Source organism: Emydura macquarii, unplaced genomic scaffold, assembly GCF_026122565.2.
Source record: "Emydura macquarii macquarii isolate MOO-44397 ecotype Brisbane River unplaced genomic scaffold, CSIRO-AGI_Emac_v2 contig_1146, whole genome shotgun sequence".
Classification (NCBI taxonomy): Eukaryota; Metazoa; Chordata; order Testudines; family Chelidae; genus Emydura; species Emydura macquarii.
In genome coordinates this window covers 19,022,136-19,044,348 of record NW_027131283.1, presented here as the reverse complement: position 1 = coordinate 19,044,348, position 22,213 = coordinate 19,022,136, and the positions used below count along the sequence as shown (strand labels likewise).

At 43.8% G+C, this 22,213-nt stretch overlaps 1 protein-coding gene across 2 annotated transcripts; it reads right to left on the bottom strand.

Annotated features, from left to right (window-relative positions):
- Nucleotides 1–6,498: 6,498 nt before the first annotated feature.
- On the bottom strand, nt 6,499–21,624 carry RNF146 (ring finger protein 146). 2 transcript variants are annotated; one of them, XM_067546719.1, is made up of 3 exons: nt 21,407–21,624; nt 12,472–12,623; nt 6,499–8,225 (listed from the first exon to the last, which is right to left on the bottom strand). In XM_067546719.1, exon 3 carries the CDS (start codon nt 8,222–8,224, stop codon nt 7,184–7,186), a length of 1,041 nt encoding a protein of 346 aa, XP_067402820.1. In that variant the 5' UTR covers nt 8,225; nt 12,472–12,623; nt 21,407–21,624; the 3' UTR covers nt 6,499–7,183. The 2 variants fall into 2 exon arrangements, with proteins under 2 accessions (XP_067402820.1, XP_067402819.1); XM_067546718.1 differs by lacking the exon at nt 21,407–21,624 and adding an exon at nt 20,801–20,919.
- Nucleotides 21,625–22,213: the final 589 nt, after the last annotated feature.

Here is a 22,213-nt window from a genome sequence, read left to right as displayed (position 1 = left end):
TGATCTCCACTGCCCGTGGCTGGGGTGTCTCCTTACTCGCTCCTTGCTGCGGTAGTAGGGAGGAGTCCTTAGGTGCAGTCAGGGACCGTACTGTCTTCTTTGGCACCTTCGGTGCCGGCGTCGGTGCCGAGGATGGTGCCGGTGGAGGGGCGCTCCGCACCGACGACACACTCGGTGCCGACGGTGATCGAGATGGCTCGGACGCTGGCCGGAGCGCTGACTCCATCAAAATAGCCTTCAGCCTAGCGTCTCTTTCTTTTTGAGTCCGAGGCTTGAAGGACTTACAGATCCGGCACTTGTCTCGTCTATGTTGCTCCCCGAGGCAACGGTCGTGTGGGTCGCTGACCGGAAAGGCTTTAGTACAGAGATCGTAGTTCTTAAAGCCTGAAGAGCCCGGCATGGCTCAAAGAAAAAGAACCCCGTTAGGAGTACTTATCTCTAACACTTAACACTATCAACAACTATTTAACACTAAAACTCTAAAGAACAGTCAATAAACAAGCTAGGGTATGAGTGCTACTTGCAGACAGCAAGAGGCAATAGTTCCAGCAACTGTCACAGGCGGAAAGAAGGAACTGGGGGCCCGCAGGGCCAGCAGCGCCCTTTATACCGCGACATGAGCGCGGCACTCCAGGGGGTGCCTGAGCTGGCCCTGCGGGGCTTGCTAGGGAAAAAAGTTCCGGGAATCTGTGCACGGGGCGTGCACACACCTATATTGGAATGGATATGAGCAATCTCTCGAAGATAGAAACTTATTTCTGGTTCTGGTCTGCCAGAAACCCCAAATTTACTGCAACAGAAAAGACTTCACGGCATCTCCCCCATCTGACCCCCAAGCATTTGCTTGACTTTGGGCTTTGGCTTACTTAAGATGGAAGGGCGGGGGGCAGCATAGGGAGGAGAGTTTTTTAAGCCATTCACTGTGAGCAGCTCAGTATGATGTTGCATTTGATCTACATACACATGCTGTGGTTGTTCCTAAGATTGAGTGTGAACCTAAGATTGAGTGTGAGCCTTCATTGAGCATTAGGATGCCAATCAGCCTACCATGCTAAATTACCATCCATACAGTGGTCCCGCCTGGCCATGGAAATCATCCAGTCTGACCTCCTGTAGAGCACAGGCCAATCATTCCTAGAGCAGATCTTTTAGAAACACACCCAGGCTTGATTTAAAAATGGTCAGTGTTGGAGAATGTCTCAGTTGAGGGCAACTACATCTGTAGTTTCCCTCAGCGGTTCAGCCAAGGGCAGCCACTCTCAGGCTTCCAACTCCCCAGCTGTTGCCATTCTGGGTGGACACCCCCTATCTCCCTCTCTTCTGACCAGGATATTTCCAGGCTGCGTATTTCCCAAAACAGACAGGTTGCCCAAAGACACCTGCTTGTTCAGAGGTGGTTAACAGGTGTAATTGCTACAGTAATAAGGTACCATGCAGCTCTTTCTAAGCAAGCCTACTTTATTTTTAAAGTAAAAAGCATTATCAATGACTTTGAAAGTGGCAATGCCATTTTTAACATAGTGCCACTGCACCTCCTCTTTTGCCCACTCGATGCTTCCTAAGTAGGTTATAACCAGTACATTCCAGTTGTGTGAATCATCCCACCAGCTATCGATCAGTAATATTCAGCTAGGTTGAATTTATGCTCATAAATGAGCAATTCCAATTCCTCATGTGTGTTACCCAGACTCCTTACCTTGGTGTATAGGCAACTCAAGCATTTCCTGTCTTTTGGTTCTTTGAGTCATTTTGTTCTTGACATCTTGATTTTATCCTGAGGGCTCATTGCTTTCCTTTTTTTAAAATCTTCCCCTTTTGCTATTTGTTTAACCCTCCTGACTCCGCTAGCCAGTCTGTCCCTGAGGAGATTGGGCCCTCTTCTATTGAGGTGGAGGCCATACAAACTATACAGCCCCTCTCTCCCCAGAGAAGGTGGACCAATGTTTCACAAAAACACCGCACCCTACGTCACTTACCTAGTCAGTGGTTCGCTTCCAGAATCTTCTGTCTTCCTTCACTCACAGGACAAGTCAGGATCTCTTGGAGGTTATTCTTCACGAACCTTGGCAAATATTAGAATACAATTACTGTGAAATGAAGGGACATCTACATTGCAGCCAAGGGGTGTGAACAGCAGCTCATGTAGATGTACCTATGCTACCTGTTCCCTAGCTAGCTTGCCAATGAAAGAACTGAGGATGCCACACTATAGGATTCAGTACCAACTGCACGAGTGAACAAATGAACACTCAAGAGGGGGGTCAGATAGCCTTAATTTGCTCATGCTGAGGCCCGCACCTCCCTCTTATTTTTAGTGGCCTAGCTAGAGTACAGCTAGCATGGGTGTGTCTACATGAGCGGGAAATCACACTCACATCTCCAGCGTAGGTGGTACCCTGAGTGGCAGTTGAGAGGTATCCCTTTCACTAGTGTGTCAGACCTACATTTTTTGTTTCATATTCCATGTCAGTCATGTTGAAGTGACAAACTTCAGCATCAGAGATTTCACTTACAGTGCAAATGTAAAAGTTTAGGCCCGCATCCACAAAAGGCCTTAGCCCTCTAAGGCTCCACTTACAAGTTAACATGAGGTGCTTACTGTCCTTGAGCAACGCTGAAGCATTTTCCCCCCACCCACCCTGTGCAGTGTCCAGCCCTTAAGTAGACGTTACCATGTTTGCTGTCCTTAAGGGAACAGTATACACATAGCTAGACTGGTATAACTCAGGAGCAGGTCCTTTATAACACACGCTGCTCAGGACTGCTGCATTGGGGGGAGGGGCGGGTGGCAGGGAGGAATGCTTCAGAGATGCTCAAGGATAGGGCGCGCCTAGTGTTAACCGCCTAAGCAAATTTAGGACTGGCATAAATCCAGAAGACAGTGCTTGAGTGGCTGCTAGTGTCAGGGATCTGGCACCTAGCTACAGCAAGAAAGACTCCCTCATGCTGGTGGCAGGTGGTAACATGGTGACTCAGTCCTAAGAAAGCAGTACACCCTGTTCAGCTCTACCTACCGCTCAGAGGAGCAATGGGCTAGTCTGATGTAGAGTGCTCCCTCAAGGGCTTCTGTTGGAGTTATTCCACTCCAACTAAGTCATTGAGAGGCTGACTCTGCAGCTCCCAACTCTCTCACCACCAGAGTCCTGTCACCCTGCTGCAGTGACTAAGGCGGAGATTTTCTCAGGTATTTTTAGTAAAAGTCAGGGACATGTCGCAGGCAATAAACAAAAAGTCACTGAAGCCACAATCTGGGGCCAGGGGTGGGAAACATAGCTGCTGGTGCTTGCAGCTGCTCCAGCCTGCAGGGTCAGGCGCCGATCAATTGTTGGGTGCCTGGGACTAGCCACAAGTTAGCTGCTCCGCGGCCCCAGGACTGGCCAGCTAGGGTGGCCCCAGGGTCTCCTGACTGATCAGCTATTTGGTGGCAACCCCAGGGCTAGCCAGCTAATCAGGTGTTCGGAGGCAGCCCGGGGGCTGACAGCTGCTCCAGAAGTCCCGGAATCCATGACCAAATAGCATCCTTACCAATGACTAATCATTTATCCAAAGTGGAATATCTTCAAGGGGAAACACTGAATGAGACCCAGCCCTGCTTACAGTATCCCATAGCTCAGTAGTCAGCATACTCTTCTTAGAGGTGGAAGATAGCTGTTCAAATTCCCCCCTGTCTCTCTCGCAGCCAGATGGGCATGGCGCTTAGGTAATACCTCACTCAATATCACCTATTGACTAGATAAGGCAAGGACCTAATGTGTGTGGGTTGTAGTCTTAGGTACATATCATTCCCCATCCATTGTCTAGAGAGCCTGGACATCTACAGGCTTTGTGGAGTCCAGTGATTTTTTTTTCTAGATGCCTAAGTCACTTTGTGGATGTAGGCCTTACTCATGGGAGGCTGTATTGCTCTGCTATATGAAAAGAGCCAATAGGCACCTTCAGTCTCCTATTTATGGAAAACTGTAAAATTTACTTTGGGCTAGATTCACAAAGATACTTAAGACACCTAAGTCCCAACATTTAGCTGCCACTTCCATTCTCAAAAACCACTGCTCAGCTGCTGCCTTATCCAACAGCGGCCTCCATTTCTGCCAATACATGTGCATGGCAACCCAAAGGCTGTTGCTCCTCTACACCTAACAAGTTACTCCACTCACGAGCAAGTGCCTCAGGCTGTGTTCCCCTGCCTGATCCCCTATGTGGTCTCACTGCACACCTATGGGACAAAGGATGCCCTGGTGTGGTTGGCTGTGTCCCACAGGACCCGCTGGTTAGAGTACTCACTGCAGGTGTAGGAGACCCAGGTTTGGGATCTCCACCCTGCCTGCTTTGGCATAGAGACTTGAACACACATCTCCCTTCTTCCAGGTGAATGCCCTACTCACCAGGCAGGCATGGATCCCTTTCAAGTGCGCTTATTTCACTGTGTATACATAAAGCCAGAGAGAGCCGCTCTAGTCTAATGGTTAGGGTACTCAGGTGCACATCCTTGATCCAATGAATAGTTATTTATAAACAGTGGAATAGCTCCAACAAATGATTTTAAGAAAGCCCACCCCAACCTATCCAACAGCCTAGTGGTGAGGGCACAACCCTGGGTTCACCTGCACTAGCATGGTGATTTGAACCCAGGTTGCGCCTCTGCCAGGTACGTACCCTAACTCTAGGTGTGGGAGTCTCTTTTGCTTTGCCTAAGCCAGGGCATGGACTACCTAAGCAGCTGACTTGGCTTACATGCCCAATTCTAGGATCTCCCATCCCCTTGGCTGCAGCAAGGAGCCTGCACCTGTCTTTTAGCCCCATGGCAACACACTCCACCTGGGTCCTTAGGCAAGGGCTCCCTTCTGCAGCCAGTGAGAGAGGAGTAGTGGGCCACTTTGAAAGCCCCCATGGGCCATTTTTGGCCTGTGGGCCATAGGGTGGGAACCACTGAGTTATAGCATACAGTAAAACAAGAGGATTTGAGTGTGTGGGCTTCATTCGCACAGAACAATTCTAAATCAGAATGTACCTCATTTTATTCTTGAGGACTTCAGTTCCTTGCCTGTAAACAGCACATTTCAGCTGAGAATTTGAAGTGTTGTGCCCAAGTTTTGAACAATTCAGGTACCATATTTCTATCGTAACTGTATGTATAGTGCTTTGTGTTTGTCAATAACTTACATTAAGAAGCTGAGTTCACATATTAATTAATGCTTTCTTGTAATGTCTTAGTCTGTACATTTTTATTGCAAAGTTGGCCATGTCCCTTCCCTCCAACCAAAGTCTGGACTGAATTAATTGAAGTGGTTTCTTGGAAAATTAAAAGCAAATGTAGTACTTAGGAGCTCAAGTCAGCTTTTCTCTCAAACTATTAGAAGATTTTCTGAAACCATAGGGGGAAAAGGCTTATCCTTTGACACTCAGGCCAGCAGTAGAGCCACATCTCCCACTAAGACCATGTCTATGCGACATAAGTTAGATCAACATAATTTTGTAGCAATCATTACAGCGGCTTTATACCATCACTTATGCGTATCTACACTTTGGCGGTGCACGTCCTCACCAGGAGCGTTTGTATCAATTGTAGTGTCAATGTGGGGCATTGAGGGACAACTCCTGAAAGCCAATAACAGTCGACATAAGCAACGCAGTGTCTATACTTACACTGTGTCAATCTAATTACACTGACCTTGACTCTTCACTGCTCATGGAGGTGGAGTTATTAACTTGGCATAAGGGGCAGTTAAGTCAGTGGGAGTGAAATTTAAATGTAGACACGTCTATAGTTAGGTCAATGTAGACTGCTTTGTGTCAACTTAACTCTGTAGTGTAGACCAGACCTAAGAACCTCAGGGAAGCATGCCCCACCCCTCGAGATCATAGCATTAGATTTGTAATAGTATGTAATTGAGTGGTAACGTATTCCATAATATTTGCATACATTAACTTTGCCACAACCAGGACCAAACATTTTAACTTGATTGTCTAACATGAAGTACACCCGGGGAAACATACTTGCTTCATTACTGGATCTACCAGGTATAGATCACCTGCTGTTTTCTCCTGCAATCCTTTATTTCCCCACCACAACAGCAAAATGAAGTGAGCAGCCGTGACATCAGAATGCATGGCTTCTACGACCACAGTTAATATTAATTCAGTCAGCCAGAAGGACTTGCTCATACCACAGTGCAGTCAGCACCAGGGCCCAAGCATAATTTTTTGGGCCCAGTATAAACTTGTAACACAGGCCCCCTCCCACACACATACCCATGGGGGTTGCAGCCTGGGCTGGGCCCCCCCAGGGCCTCCAGGCCCCGGTAAAGTGTACCCTTCTCCTCCCCATGTGGGGGCCCTGGTCAGCACACTGCCTGATAATCTGGTCTGGGAAGCAAGAATTTCAAGATCACTCAAAGCCAACCCAATTTCTCTCTTTTTGGCAGCATAGCATGCCTGCCTCATGATACCTTTGTCTAAGTGCCCCTTGGTACAATTCAATCAAACTGCAAAGACGCCTCAGATTGTTAAAGTGTAGTTTTTATTAAATTATAAATTTTGTAACAAAAACAAGACAGATCAACAGAGACCTCAAAAACAAACTACAAGGACAGCGAAGCCAATGAAAACGCCATGAAGTATGTACAGATAAGAATTTTCAACAAAAGTTAATAGCATTTTTACATTTCCATTGCAGGAAGATAAAATGATTGCTTTGTCTAAAAGACCTCAACTCCAAACTCACATATTTTCTCACATTAAATTAAGCATCCTGCTCATTCCCAACATCTTGCCTGTTCCCACACTGCTTTAGTGTTCTTTTCATATATCAATCCATGCAGAAAGTAGTAAGACACTTAATGCAACAGTCAGATAATGAAGACAATCTGAGTTGTACAGTGGATATACATTGGCCAAAAAGGAACCGAGTATCTCCAAGGGATAAAATGCTACAAAATAAACAAGACATTTTCAAGAAAACTGGGTATTGCTAAGTAGCTTTCAAAACATTAACAAGACACCCCAGTTTCTTCCTTTTAAAGATTCTTCCAGGTGAGACATGTTGAGATTTTAAGTTAATAAGCCAAATCTGTTTCTCCCCGTATCACTCACACTTCAAATACACTACTAGGTTTGAGTGCAATGCCACCATGAACAGAAAATGTACAGATACAGGACTGCGTTTTTAAAACACATGGCTCTAAATTTAAACTTCAGTTACTGTGCACTGTCCATCAGGCCTCCTAGATCTTACACTAGTGCTTACTGCCCCACCCCCTGCCACTGACTGGTTTGCATTCACATTCAAGTGTCTTTGCTGGGCAGAGGAGGTGTGTTGCTGAAGTTGAGCATACACATCCTCACTATCGCTGCTATCATCCGATTCGATTTCCTCAACGGAGGTATCAGGGGCTGGCACCCTACCAGAAGACGATGACTCATGGTCTTCCTCTCCCTCTCCCCTATGACTTCTTTCAGCCATGTCTCCGTTTATTTGTAAGTGGGCAAAAGAGTTCTCTAAAGAAGTGCTTGCATCAGGTGATGGCGTTGCAGGACTCGTCAGCTGACCATCTAGTGAAGTTAGGGGTCTAGCAGAAACGGATGCTAGAGGCTGCACAGCAGCAGCCCCCAGAGCCGATGTACTGTCTGCACCATCAGCAGAGCTCTCTCTTCCTAGATTGACAGTGTTAGAGTCACAGTCCAACCTAAGCCCGGCCACTCCCTTCTTTGGTATATCTATTATGTCCCGTTTTATTTTCCTGCGACGTCCATGCTCATTTCTCCTATACTGAACCATGTTTTCGAGATCTGCTACATACAAAAACCCAGCAATTAACATTTCAGTGCTCTTTTTACCTTTGGAAAAGGCATCTTCCAGCTCCCTACTGGTACGTTCATCATATTGCCACCAACCATTTCTACCTTCATAGTACCAAGCATATTCCCCATTGCCTCTGCTCGCCACTTTGAGTTCCTCTGGAGACAGTAAGGTTGGCTTGTCAAGAAAGTCCTCAGGAATCTCCTGCCGACACAGTGCACACCGTTTTCCAAGCCAAGACGCTCCCTTCACACACAGATAGCAGAAAACATGTTTACAAGGCAGACTCACTGGGTGGACACACGTTTGCAGACAGATAGCACATTCAGGGACTGTCAGGGAAGGTGTTGCACTGGAACATGGCTCATTTGTCTTCCTATTAGTGGGTAGCATGTTGATTGAGTGATCAATTTCACCACAGCCAGCCATCCTACAAAGAATCAGAAATAGATTTAAGTCAGGTTGTAAGTATTAAGCCAAATCAGTACCTTAGCTCACCTAAAACACCACCAATCACAGAATAAGTAAAAGTTTTCAATGAAGTTAAACATTTGGACAATCAGATATGAAACAAACTGAACACTTCAATATAGTTAAGTTTTATAGGTGCATACTGTCAGGAAAGATTGCAGTATTCTGTTCCCTAGCTCAGTGACATTAACAAAAACAATGGCTTTCAAATACCAAGTTCAGCATCCCAACCTTTGTTGTCTATTTCAGTTTTAGCATCCTAGTATGCCAGTTCGGACGAAGGGGTTTGCAGTTCCTACGGTGCTCCCCAGGCAGCAGTGTTAGTTAATCAATAAGGAATTTTCTTATGTGCACCCTCTGGTGAAATAGCTGCTGGAATGCATCCAGTCAGACAGCTGTTTGTCTGCCTCCTCAAGAAATGAACAGCAGCTATGAATTTGTAAATCTTGCTTTCATGACAGAAAATCCTCAAGAAATGCTCTGCCTGTAGGCATCTACTTGAAACAACTAATAGGGCTTGTCTTAATAATGCTGGTGAGCATCAACTAAGGAGTCCAGAAGATGGAAATGCCTACACAGCAGCCTTCTCCCACCCACACAGCACTCCATGGGATGCTCTCACGAGGAACTTCTTCCCTCCTCTCATTGGATAGCCTTCACAAGTCGGACACACACCCAGGCAAATGATGTAACTTTGTGATAAATGGTGTGTGTTGTAGAGTGCTCAGACAGAACCTGCATCATCATTCCTGTCCAGACATAGCAGTAACCAGCAGTGACACGTGTTGGCAACTATCTTACCTCTAGATTTAGGCTTGACAACAGATACCATTCCAGCTACTTCCTGCCTGAGGTACCAACCCTCACTTCCCAGGTGGGTAACTGTCAGTTTCTGCTTTGCCTTTCCAGCCTACCATCTTTGGTAAGTGTTCCCAAAGTAAAACAGCCATTTGAAATACCTTCCCTCCTCCAAACAAGATCTTAGCTGCCTCGGCGTTGATACTAGTCCTCTTTACCATACACAGCCTGCCACCTACCAAACCTTTTCTCACTTGGAACAGTGTATCTTTTCAGAACTAAAGGCCCCAAAGGTGTGAAAAATTCAGAAAGTTAAGGTTAAGGAATTTTCAGGGAGGGAGGGGGAGATGGGATTCAATTTCAAAGCTATGTGAAGTTAGAAGGGGAAAGAACTGTTTCTCCTAGGCTGTTATGCATTATTTATCCCCTACAGAATTCAAAGGAAAAGGGGAACACAAAGCAGGCAGTATGACAATACAAATCTGAAGATCAAACCTCTTTCTATATTTAGATAGGGTCCTTAACATAGCTCCCATGACTCCAAAAGAGTTACCTGAAGGATTAAAATAATAATGGTGAGAACACTAATATAGAGATCTTTCTTGTTCATTCTATTGTGGAATCCCCAGTTTGAGAGAATTTATATGATCTCACTCCTAATACAGCAAGATTGCTCATCTTGAGAGAATTTAGCAAACTACCTGGGACTTGGTTCCTTGAACCATGAAACCCTTTCCTCCCACTGGAGGATGATGCAACCCCAGCAGAATCCATAGATGTAAAAAAGAGATTTTAAAAGGCTTAGGTATGTAGCAGCATCTCAGACCTTTTATTTTAGTGCACTGCCTATATGCTACTTAATATATTTGGGTACTATCATAATAATTTTCTTCTGAATGACAGACACCAATCTCTTCAAACCACTTCCTGGCTGTCAATTTATGCTTCCTAAAAGCACTAGCGCTTGAACACTTAGAAGATCATGAGGATAACTGTGCCCACCTATGTTTCAGTTTCTTATCTGAGAATTTCCCCCTCCCTTAGGCAAGATCAATAACTAAGAGGAAAGATTAATGGAATCCTTTATAATTGTGTCTGAACTGACATGCCAGAATGCAGAAATGGGATTACCATCTGGCAATTGTCTTTCTGCACAGTAATATATACCAAATTGAGTGATTCACCCTACAAGGATCTGTGAAGATACTGTACCAGTTGTATTATGGGTTATCCTTCAATTAACTTGCTTTTTAGCTTCCTCAGACTTTTGAAGTTATGTTTTGAAATAGAATTTGTTCAGATTCAAGTTAGTGTTTGTGCCTGAGAGTTCATTAAAGAGGGATGCAAGCTTCTGATTTCTCAGAATTCCCAGAGGATGTAATGGAGCCAGTATTTCCCAAGGAAGTAATTGAAAGAAAAATCCTTGCATTGATTACCATATGCCAACTGTTGAAGAGGAGAGCAAGAACAGCAACTTTCCTAATGGTATACCACTGTCCAGAAAGACAGTTGGGTAAAGATTCTTATTTCCCTGCTACAGTTTTACAAGAGACTCCATTCTGAATGCTCTTTAAAAAACAGTCCTCTCTTTAGAGGAGTGGAGGAGGTTAAATACCCTATGTGTATAAATAATTTTCTATACAAGTTTCATGTCATGCTTGGTTAACACTGCAGAGAAAGGTGAGACTTGCAAATGCTAAAACACAAATGCCGCTGGTATTGGCAAATCACAAATTCTGGTGCCACAAATTTCACTTACTGGTAATGTCTAACAGCAAAAGATTCAAAGTTCCCACTATTTAATAATAGCAATGCAAAGAGCATTAGCACTCAGAAACCCTGATCAATGGTTCAAATGAGTTAAGTTTATAGATAACTGTAGATCTATGTTACTTTCAATTTGCTACGTGAAAGTTTAACCCGCTGCTATCTTACCTTCCCTTTCTATATCCTTCTATATCCATTCATCTACAAACAGAGATCAGAGCATGTGTGTGTACGGGGTGGTTTGATTAGGTTCAGTCTTGGAATGCTGGTTCTCAGAAGAGAATCATAGGCATTCCTAGTTTACACAGATGAGTGTAGTCTCTAGAAGAGATTGCCAATCTTATTAAGTTCTGCCTCTTGACTTCCCAGCGTGGCACTGGCTTATCTAGAACTTTTTGCTTATTCACTTGGCTTGAGCTAAGAGAGAAAGAAAATTATTATTAGGGGGAACGATCTCAGGTAGATAAGGTAGGGTGATCTGATCTCAAAATTCACATAAGCACTGATACGCCATAATTTAGAGGGGAGAAAAACTGTTTCTAAATTAACAAGGCTGAAGGTTAAATTCATTTCTCCCAAGGCCCAATCAGCTTCTCACTTGTGTACATCCTATAACAGCTGAGGTCAACTGAAGTTGCATATGCACAACTGAGCACGCACCTAGGCCCCAGAACATTTAGATTCAATAAAATGAACACCACCTAAACATGTCATTTTTTGACAATCCTGTCGTCATTGGTTTTTCTTTAATAATCATGTTCTATGGGTTCACCTGATTAATCAGCTCTAGTAGGTCAAACAAAAAAATGTAGTTTTTTTTAAAAATCAGTAAATGGCATGTCAAAAGGAGAGAAAAAATATTTAGTGATCACAATAGCAATGGTCTAGTTATGGTTCAGAAAGCACTTTCATTCCAACTTTATTTCAGATGCTCATATAGCTAAAAAATAGCTTACTTTGGGCTGAAATTTCCCATGTTTGTTCTTAGCCCAATGGTGAAATTTTTATTTTGAAGTTTGACCCCAAAGAGTTATTGATCTATCTGTAGTACTGCCTTTATCCTTAATTGCTTAAGCTCTATTTTCACTTTTTAAAATGTCTGATAAACAGGAAAATGTATGTTTCTTACCTTTATTGCTAAAAGCAGCCTATAATAGACATAGTTAGTTTTATTTTTAATAGCGGTGTTTGAAATTATCAGAAACATTTGGAACAGCAATTCAGGTGTGAAAAGAATGCTCAGAAAGAACACTGGGCATTTGAACCACGCAGTTAAACAATGCATGCTGAAATGCAATAAACCAATTAAGATGGACCCAATCCACACTTCTGCCAGACATCTCTCCCTGCCATACCCTATTTTTACTGCAATGTATTATCATAAAATCACACATACATCCTAAGAATATGTGAAACTGTATGTCTGGAAGTGTCCTCATTAGTACCCAAAATATGGAACAGGTGATGCAGGAGATCTAAATAAAAAGCCATCAGGCCTCACAGGTTTTTTCGAAGAGAGAAACTGGATTTGCGCCAGTAGATTTTTTAAACAGTAGAGGCCAGATTTTGAACTTCAAATCAGTGTCCCTTTAAGTAATTGATAAATGCAAGTCAATTAACTTAATAAAACACAAGCTTACGTCTTTTTTAGTATGGTTCCTGCTGAAGCATGCCACGGGACTACAATGTCCTCTTCAAATGTATCCAATCAGGATATAGTGTCCTGTTTCCCACTGCTGGCTCATTCTTCTTCTGTGCTGCACAAGGGAACACTGCTACCGTTTTAACTTCTCTGCAAGCAGAGAAAAGGAAAACTTCATCATCAAAGCAACACTGAACAGAGTTCTCTTTCATTTAGCAGTCTAACAGCAAACGGAATACAGTGTTATGTTCTCATTACAGTAAACAAAAGAATGCAACCCTCTTTTACCAATTTTATGCAGGATAATTTCAACATCTAGAAATATAGTTTTCAAACAAGTTGTCTTCTTGTTTTAAAATCCCCAATTTCTGCCTGCATTTTGTCATCCACTGTTGTGATACCAAACGTCAACAAATTTACCTGGCTTTCTAAGATATTTATAAAGGCAATCACACTGATATCTAAGAACTAGGTAACTGTGGGTGAACAATCATTCTCAAGACTACTGCTTACTAGTGTACTGGCCAGCAGTGGAGAAACAAGGGGCTTGTCTTCACTTACCTCCGAGATTCGGTGGCAGTCGACCAGAGTTACGCAAGCTACGCAAAAACCTTGCGTAACTCCCGTCGACTTCTCTGCTTCTCTTCTGCACGCCATCTTCATTGCACTGCGCCGACGGGAACCGCGTTCCCATCAACACAGTACTATCCCACTTGAGAAGGTGGTCTTAATATGTCAATTTCTGGATCGAGTGAGCAGGTCTTCACTGATCGCTCAGTCGATCCAGAGAAGTCGATCTGATGCTGGCGAATTTGCCGCCGTCAGTGAAGACATAGCCAAGAACAATAATGTTCATACCCAATATTTTTCTCTCTACTTCCCAAGCCTTTCTACATATTGCACAATTCTAGAAAGTTGTGTGCTCAATCACAAGTCCCTTCTTAAACTCAGGGAATTTGGGAAGGCAGAGGGGATTTCTTTAACATTCATAAAATGTTATGGGATGCATTCATAATAGCTTGCATGTATGCATTTCATGACAGAGGGTGAGAAGGCAGTTCAGTTTCCATAACTATTTGGTCAAATGTCTCCTTAGAAGTGCCAAGAGTACCAGTTAATGCCAGTCATGACATACTTTGCAACCTTTGATTTGTTCAGCAGAAACTAGACTGAGACTAATTCATGTCACAAAAGCCAAATAGCCATCAGATGGTAATAATGGTGTTACTAATGACAGAAGCTGGAATTGAAGCAGTGACCTATAAGCAAATAACTCTCAAGTAGGGATCTGCAACCTCCAGGAAATCACAAAACGATTCCAAGGTGTCAAGACAGCACTGTCCTCATACCCTAAACGGGAATGGGATCAAGCAAGCTCCTACTATAGAAGAGGGAGAAGAGATATGGAAATGGCTGATAACTCCTACTCCTGCTCTAAAGTATTATAAACCCTATGAGTTATACATTCTTCCTCTGCTGCAGCTTTTAAAGCACTATTAAATCAGGTTTACTTAACCAATTTGCGATACACCTTTCAATTGTTGCAATGTGTGTTACATTTGAAGTTCACTTTAAAGTGAATCTGAGGACATGTCATATGCAACATTTCCATTTGTTCAAGAAAAAAGCCATTTCAGTGAAATTTTAGTGCACAGATTAGATTCATATGTATGCAACAGAGTAAAGTTAAGAAGTGATGGGTCCCTGAGAGATAGCTGAAGTCATAGAACATACATCATTGATAACAGTAGACTCTAGTTGTTTAGATGACTTTCTGGTTAACATGTTTGAGTAATGGATTGCCATACTAAAGTTATTCTCTGGGTACAGCTGAGTATGGGACTTTTTAGAAATTATTCTTAAGGAATATTGCAAAGATCAACAGATCTCGACATTTGTCCTGACACCCTTTTAAAGGCAAAGGTTGTTTTCAATGTCTCTCTGGTCATCCTCCACCTCCTTCCCCCATTAGCTTCCAAAAAGACGAGCGGCAACAGTGTTAAAATTCCAGCTGCTCCTTCAGCAACCCAATAAAAAAGATACTGGATTTACAGTGGCCAAAGAGACAGTAGTAAGAAGCTCAATGCCCTGGGTGTGGTGTTTGATCAATCATCTTTCAGAAGCTGGCACTGTATTACTATTGGTTCTTATTTGAAGAAGCTTTCTGTTTAATCCTTTTCCCAATCCACTGTCAGAGGTGATACACATCTTAACCCAAATTAATTAATTGTGGAGTGGGGAGAAGAAGAACATGTCAGAATTGAAAGACCTGACTGAGTCCTTTTACGCTCCTATACTCTCTCTGGAAGTGTAATTATACCTAAAAGAATCCAGTCAGTATATAATTATAAGGTTAAGGTAAAGCAGCTTTTTAATTGCTGTGCACCTTTAAAATGAATTAGTTCACAAACTGACTTCAGGTAACCTCTACATTTCATTAAATTGCTATTTCTACATTAAGCAAGGCTTGAAAAATTTACCTAGCTCAGGTGAAAGATATCTGTGCTGAAACACACACCCTTAACTAACCTCCTTCCTACCCACCAGTTCCAAATGTAAAGGAATAAAGGAGTTGTGCACTATATTAAACAATTAACTTTATGTATGTTTTAATGTAATTTCTCACCCTATATACTTAACTAATATTCTCTTTCCCGTCTGTACCACCCCAACTCCTTCCATTATACACACAAAATCTCATTTCAGTCACCAAAAATCTCACACACAGGGACTGAAACATATATTCAAAATCTAACAGCCAAATGATTAAACTAGAGGACTAGCCCCAATGGCCGGGAGCAACATCCAGGTGAGAGGCCACACCCCACACCAGCTGCTATGAAAGGAAAAGGTGCTGGGATTCCTACAAGCTGATGTCCCTAGATTCTATTCAGGGGTTCCATCTTTTGAAGTATCAGACTAGCAGGTATCCTGCATCCTTCAAAGCACATCTAACTGTTGCAAGGGTAATAGTGGGGTTCTCCGACAATCCCATCATCCCCCTTCATCTGATTTTTGTGCCCTCCTCTACTGCTCATAGCTTTTCCCAAATTGAAACAGAAGGAAAATGATTATTCTTGTCAGTTTAACTCCTACCCACAGACTTCTTTATATCAGCTGTGATGACTAGGAAGGCTCTGGTCAGTTTTTGCTTGGATGCTGCTTTGTTGATCTGAGCAGCAGTATACGAACTAAAACTCTGCAGATTTAGGAAGACAGTGCTTTCAGTTTATACTTCATTCACATTTGGAAGGTGATCTTCAGAGTCATAAGGTCTAGAAACTTATTTCCAGACACAAGCTTAGATTCTGCAAAAGCAGATAGCAGGAAAGCTTCCTGCTTGCCAAAGGCTAGTAGATTTTTAAAGCCTTGTATTAAACAGTACTGACACCCTTGCAAGTACTGCATAGAGTACTCTGAAATAATTAATGCAATTAAGACTAACTCATGAAATTAATATTTAAGATTTTTCCACATATGCTTAAAAACCTCAATATGTTTGCTGCATTATAATCAGCCATAAGGAAAATAAGCTCTGATTTTAAAAACATTGAAGGCATCTTTATGTTGAAAAGTCAAGACACTATGAGTAAATAGGATGTGAAATCCTCATTTGCTAACTTGTCAATAAACATAATTTAAGATATATAAAAAATGTCTTCTGTAAATACAGCTGGATCTACCAAAAGCCAATTTTAGAATTTTTCATTAGGCTCCCTGACTCAAAAGAAGTCGAACAAAACCCTGTCTGAATAGTGCCTCTGCTTAAAAGCCATTATGAAGCACTTATAAAAATTGCATATTTTTTTAAGGTGCTCCAACTTAAAAAATGAAAATTATACTTCCGTCTGAAAATTTGTTACCTATCATTGTTACAATTAACATATAATATTACTATAACTGAAATTAGAGACAACAATTTCAGTTTGTCTTCTTTGTGCGTTTGACAACACTTTGTGACAGTGAAACTCCCCCACATAACCAGTCACTTTCCCATGTTTGAGTGAACTCTTTCACAAAGCAGTGGGGAAAGATTAAAATAAAAAACTAGTGATGTGATTAGATTTTAGGTTGACAGAGTCCTTTTATGCCTTCCATGATTAGTTAATAAAAAGGACTGATGGTTAGTTAGCAGATACATCCATTCACTACTGTATCACAGGGAGAAATTTAGTACAAAATGGTCAAACAATTTTATCAAAACCAGTGAAAAGATATTCAAAATAAAAAATTTTCTCATTTAAACTCTGACTCTGCTACAACTAGAACCTTAATTCTAATCTCCAGTTAGCTTCACAGACTGACACATTACAGAATTTTCAATTTCATAAGATCTTAGGATGTGGAGCTGGAAGGGACTTAATGACTTCTTAAAGTCTAGCCCCTCCCTCTGTATTCAGGCAGGACCAAAGTAAACCTAGTTCATCCTGACAGGCGTCTGTCCAACTTGTTCCCAAAAACCTCCAATGATGGGTAAAAGATACGATTTGGTCACAGGTCAGGAGAGTCACAGATTCCATGACTCCACCCAACCTTTGTGACTTCTTTGGGTTCAGCTGTCAGCTGCCAGGGCTGTGTGTCCCCACCGCACTGTGCATCACCCTCCCTTCCCCACCCTTGCAGCTATATTCCTGTGAGTGCGGCCGAAGTTGTGCGATTCCCCCGTTCCTTTGGCCGGGGCTGGAACCGGCTGGGACCGCACACCCCTGTGACTGCGTGGGGCTGTGCACCCTCCACCCTGCTGCTGGGGCTGGATCTGTGTACGCCCCTGGACTGCAGCCAGAGCTGGAGACAGAGCCGTCACATCCCCCCGCCTGTGGTTGGGGTTGCAGCTGGAGCTGTGCATGCATGCACCCCCTGACCCTCTGCTTTGGCCAGGACTGGAGCCAGACCTGTGCTCCCCTCTGTGGCAATCAGGTTCTGGCTCTCAGTCTCCCTCTGCCCCCCATGACAGGGCTCCAGCTGTCATCCCTCTACTCCCCCAATTATTTTTAGTAAAAGTCACAAACAGGTCATAAGCTCCAGTGAATTTCTGTTTGTTGCCCATGATCTGTCTGTGACTTTTACTAAAAATAACCATGACAAAATTGTATCCTTAATGATATGGATTCCTCAGCCTCCTTTGGAAAGGTATTCCAGAGCTTAATTGCCCTGATAGATGGATGGATAGATAGAAAGAAAGAAATTGCCCTTATAGAAATTGCCATAGAAAGTTTTTCCTAATACCTAATCTAATTCTGCCTTGTTGCAGATTAAGCCTATTACTTCTTGTCCTACCTCCAGTGGACATGGAGAACAACTGATCACAGTCCTCTTTAGAACAGTCCTTAACATATTTCAAGATTATTTCTATTAAAGGATAAATAAACTACCAAATTCAATAGTCCTACTATGACTTATTTCTAAAATATCTAAACTTTGGTTCACCATTCACAACCAAAATAATGTAACATTCATTAACTCCAATAGGAATTTTGCCACTGAAGTCAGTGAAAGCAGGTTTGGGCCCCAAATTACCATTGCTCGTAGAGACAGATGCTGGATACAGCAACACCTTTATAACTTTGACTAAAATGCACAGCTGAGAAAGAGGATTCTGTTAAGTTGGCTTTCTACCACCGATTCTAGAAGTCAATTGTTCCTATATGTTTTGAAAATTCTGCAGTTCCATCTTGGTAACTGACAGGTCAATTACAGCTAAATTTATGCTGCATAATTTGAAGATGCAAGTTAAATTACACTTCCTCAATTGATCTACATATTAGTAAAAAAAAATGGGCACGATTTCCTTCCTTCGCTCAGCACAGATTCTGTACCATATCCAAGTCAGAACAGCATTTTTTATTTCTTACGACTACTGTAATTGTTAAGCAATTTAGTTCTGTCCAACACAACAGACTTGTAGATTAAATTTCTGCAAAAGTTATCAGCATGTAAAAGTAAAATTTACACTCATTTTGACCAAACCAAGATTCAGATTTTACTGTTAATTCAATACTATCTGACAACTGCTTCATTCTGATAATCCATTTTAAAGAGCAGTTCCAAGCACTAGTTTTAACACTTGACTCCTGCCTCTGTGTGCTTTTGTTCTCAAAGTAGTAGTATTTGATTGCAATAGTTCCTTTAAGATACCAAATTTGAGAAGCACAAAAATAAATTCTGCACCTTATTCCTGCTAACGATTACTAAACATTGGAATTGGTTTTACCAGACAAGCAAATAAAATAAACTACAACATGTATAGTCTATAAAATGGGAAGATTACGATGATATTCGGTCAAAGAGTAAACATGATATTTTATCCTTTTGATTGTGAACTAAAACACTTCTAATTTTTCAGATCATGCCAATATAGATTACTATCTGTTGCTCTTAATATAAAAATTATATTTATCAGGTATTCCCAGTAATCTATTAGTTTCAGTGGAGAAGCTGTATGTCATCTGTTCATTATACTAAAAACTGGGCCACAGATCTATTTTCACCTTCCATTTAAACATGCTAAAAAGGATGCAAGGAAATCTCAGGCCCCAGTCTATCAATCAGTCACCAAAAAAAAAAAAGCATTTTCATTGTAAGTTTTTGGATTCCCCCTTTTTAGACCTCCTACATTACCATTAAGCATTTTTCATATAATTTCCAAGCTCAATTTTTTATTACAATAATGAAAATTTCTAAGATGCAGAGATGACCTTTTGAAAACAGGATATACAAAATACAGCACAGCATTATTTAAAAGATATTAAAAATTGATACTTTACACTTACACACTCTCTTTGATGTGAGGATCTCAAAGCACTTTGCAAAGGTAGGGGATAATAATGCTTGCCTATTTTACAAATGGGAAAATTGAGACCTAGAAATTAAGGCCGTGATCCTGCAAAAACTCATGTGATTTACATGGAGTTGGTAGTCCTATTGATATCAAATCCAAATTATGTCAATAAGCAATTGTAGGGCATATCCCCCTATTCTAAATACTAGGCCTTGATATCTGTATAAGAGCCAAATAGAGATACATTTTTTTCCAAGTGCCTAGAGTTTTAGAACTTGCAAATATTAAAATATATCCAAGTCACTTCTGCCCCCACTAACTATTCAAAATACCGAACCACAGAAGAAACTGCGGAAAACACTACAAATACCTAAAGCAAAGCAAAGCAAAACAATCCTGCGTGAAGTCATCAAAAGAACTGTGAACATAAGACTCGGCAGAAAGATGAGCAGCTACTTCTCAAATGTCTGACTGTTACTTATACCTAAGTTTGGAAGTATTAGATTTGCATCAGTAAATGTTAGTAAACATCCATTTCAGCATACAGGTAAAGCTATGAAAACAGAAATGTACAGACACACAAAGAAAGAAAAAAGCTGCTTGAGAATGTATTAGAGCTTGAGTGAAGGAAATGTATTGTTTGTGTTTTGATATGGGAGGCGGACAATTTGTGTTTTAACAGTTATAAAGCTTTAACTTTTGGCATCTCCCTGTCTACTGTCATTAAATAATCGCCTGAAGCCATCTGACAACCCCATAATTTCCCACAAACGTGAAAATTTAACTCAATAAAAAAAAAATAAAGCACAGAAAAACAAACACACTGATATTATCCCAGGGCATCAGAAAAAAGAAAATTCTACCAAGCCCATTTACATCACACCCCACCCCGGGCTTCCCACCTGTCAGGCCACAGGCCCCTACCCCCAAAGGGCTTGGGCAGCGCCTGGCTAAGTTGCACAGCTGCTGCTGCTGCTGCCAGTCGGGTGCTTTAAAGATACATTTTTAAAATAAAATGTTGGGGGGGGGAGGGGGGCGAGTTTCGCCGATGCGCTGCCCCCGCCCCCGCGGGTCAGGCTGGTCCCTGCCTCGGGCTGAGCGAGGAAGGGGGCGCGCGAGGGGGATAAATTAGCGCCGTCTCGGCCGCTCGCGGGGAGAGGATCCGCCGGGGGGGGCAGTGGGGGGGCTGGGACACCGGCGTCACGTGACCCGCTGTTGCCAAACAACGCAGCTCGACTTCTCTTCCCCCCACCCCGCGGGTCCCAGGGGCTCAGGCCGCCCCGCTCCGGGACCTGCCCCAACTGCTTCCCCGCAGGCAACTGCCGCCGCCCCGGCCAGCTCTGTTGGCCTTTTGTCCAGGGCCGGCCTCGGCCTCCGCTCCAGCCCCCGGGGCGAGGAGGCCCCGGCGGGAGCCGCTGTGAGAAGCCCGCGGGGAGAGGTGGGGGGGCTGGGGGGGGCGAGCGGAACTCCCCCCGCCCGCGCCCGCGCGCGCTCAGCCCCCCCGCTGCCGAGCGGCGGCATCTAGAACGCGGCGGCGTCACGGACTCACCCGCGGGCCTGGCTCGCGCTGCTCCGTCCCTTCGCCGCTGAGCGAGCGACCCCCTCCCCCCTCCTTCTCCCGAGTCGCCGTCACCTGCCGCCGCCGCCTCCTCCGGCCGCCGAGAGCGGAGCGAGACGCGGCGACGTCAGCGCGCAGAGGGGAGGAGGGAACGCGCCGCGGAGGGGCGGGGAAGAGACGGGCTCAGACAGACACTCCGTCACTCAACGGCGCGAGCCGGGGGGCGGCGGCAGACGCCAATGGCCCGTTCCCAAGTAGCCTCTCCCCGCGCCCCCCTGGTGTCAGTCTGGGCCCACCCCAGCCCATAATACTCTCAGCCGCCCTGCTGTCCTGCTGCGGCGCGCGCCACCCCCGCCCGCGCGGGGAGGGCTGCGGCGGCGGCGGCGGCGGCCGAGCGGCCCCCGGCTGAGAGCTGCCATGAGCGTGACGGGCAGTAGCTGCCCAGCACCCGCTGCAGCCCGGCCGCCGTCGCTCCTCGCGCCTGGCGCTGCACAGACCCGGCGCCCGGGCCTGAGTGACCGGCTCAGCCCTCGTGCTCCGGCTCCTCCGGCGTTGAAGGTCCCCCACCCCCGGCACCATTCGCTCGGGCGGTCTGACCTCTCAGCCCTGCAGCAGTGAGCCCACGGAGGGGCTGGCTCTTGGCTAAAGCAGATCTTCCAGCAGGGCAGCCAGCCTTGGTCTGGAGACATCAGGCGGTAGAGAAGCCACGGCTGGTAGTTTGCTTCAGTGGTGACTCACCCTCGCTGTTCAAATGTAGACCTGATTTTTTGCGTGTGTCCTGCTTCAGTTCGCAGCTGCTGGTTCTTGTTATGCTGCCTGCCACTAGATTAAAGAGGCTCTTTGGACCTAGTATTTTCTCTTTATACACCGCGATCTTCTTTTTGATAGGCTAAACCCATTGAGCTCTTTATGTCTCTCGCTGTAAGACATTTTCTCCAGCTCTCAAATGTTTTTTGTGGCACTTTTCTGCCCCTCTCCAGTTTTTCAGCATCCTTTTAAAAATGTGGACTCCGTAGTTGTACACAGTGCTCCAGTATTGGGCTCACCAGTAGAGCCCTGCATGGATACAAAATTTGTATCCCGATCCAATCTGCAAACATGGTCCACAGATGCGGATATCCACAGATTTGTAGGGCTCTACTCACCAGTGCCATATACAGGGGTAAAAATCAACTCACCACGCCTAATCGCTGCTCCCCTCTTTTTAGATACCAGCATGTGTTAATGCTGTAGGTGTCACCATAATATGAAAGTTATATAGTAATCATTAACAATTATTCCAGAGGGATAGCCATGTTAGTCTGTATACAGCAAAAACAACGAGAGTTCTGTGGCACTTTAAAGACTAACAAATTTAATATTTGCAGGCATAAGCTTTCGAGAGACTTCAGCTCTCTTCTAAAT

Coding starts and splice junctions, on each gene's coding strand:
- RNF146 (XM_067546719.1), bottom strand. CDS start 8,224: ATGGCTGGCTGTGGTGAAATTGATCACTCAATCAACATGCTACCCACT.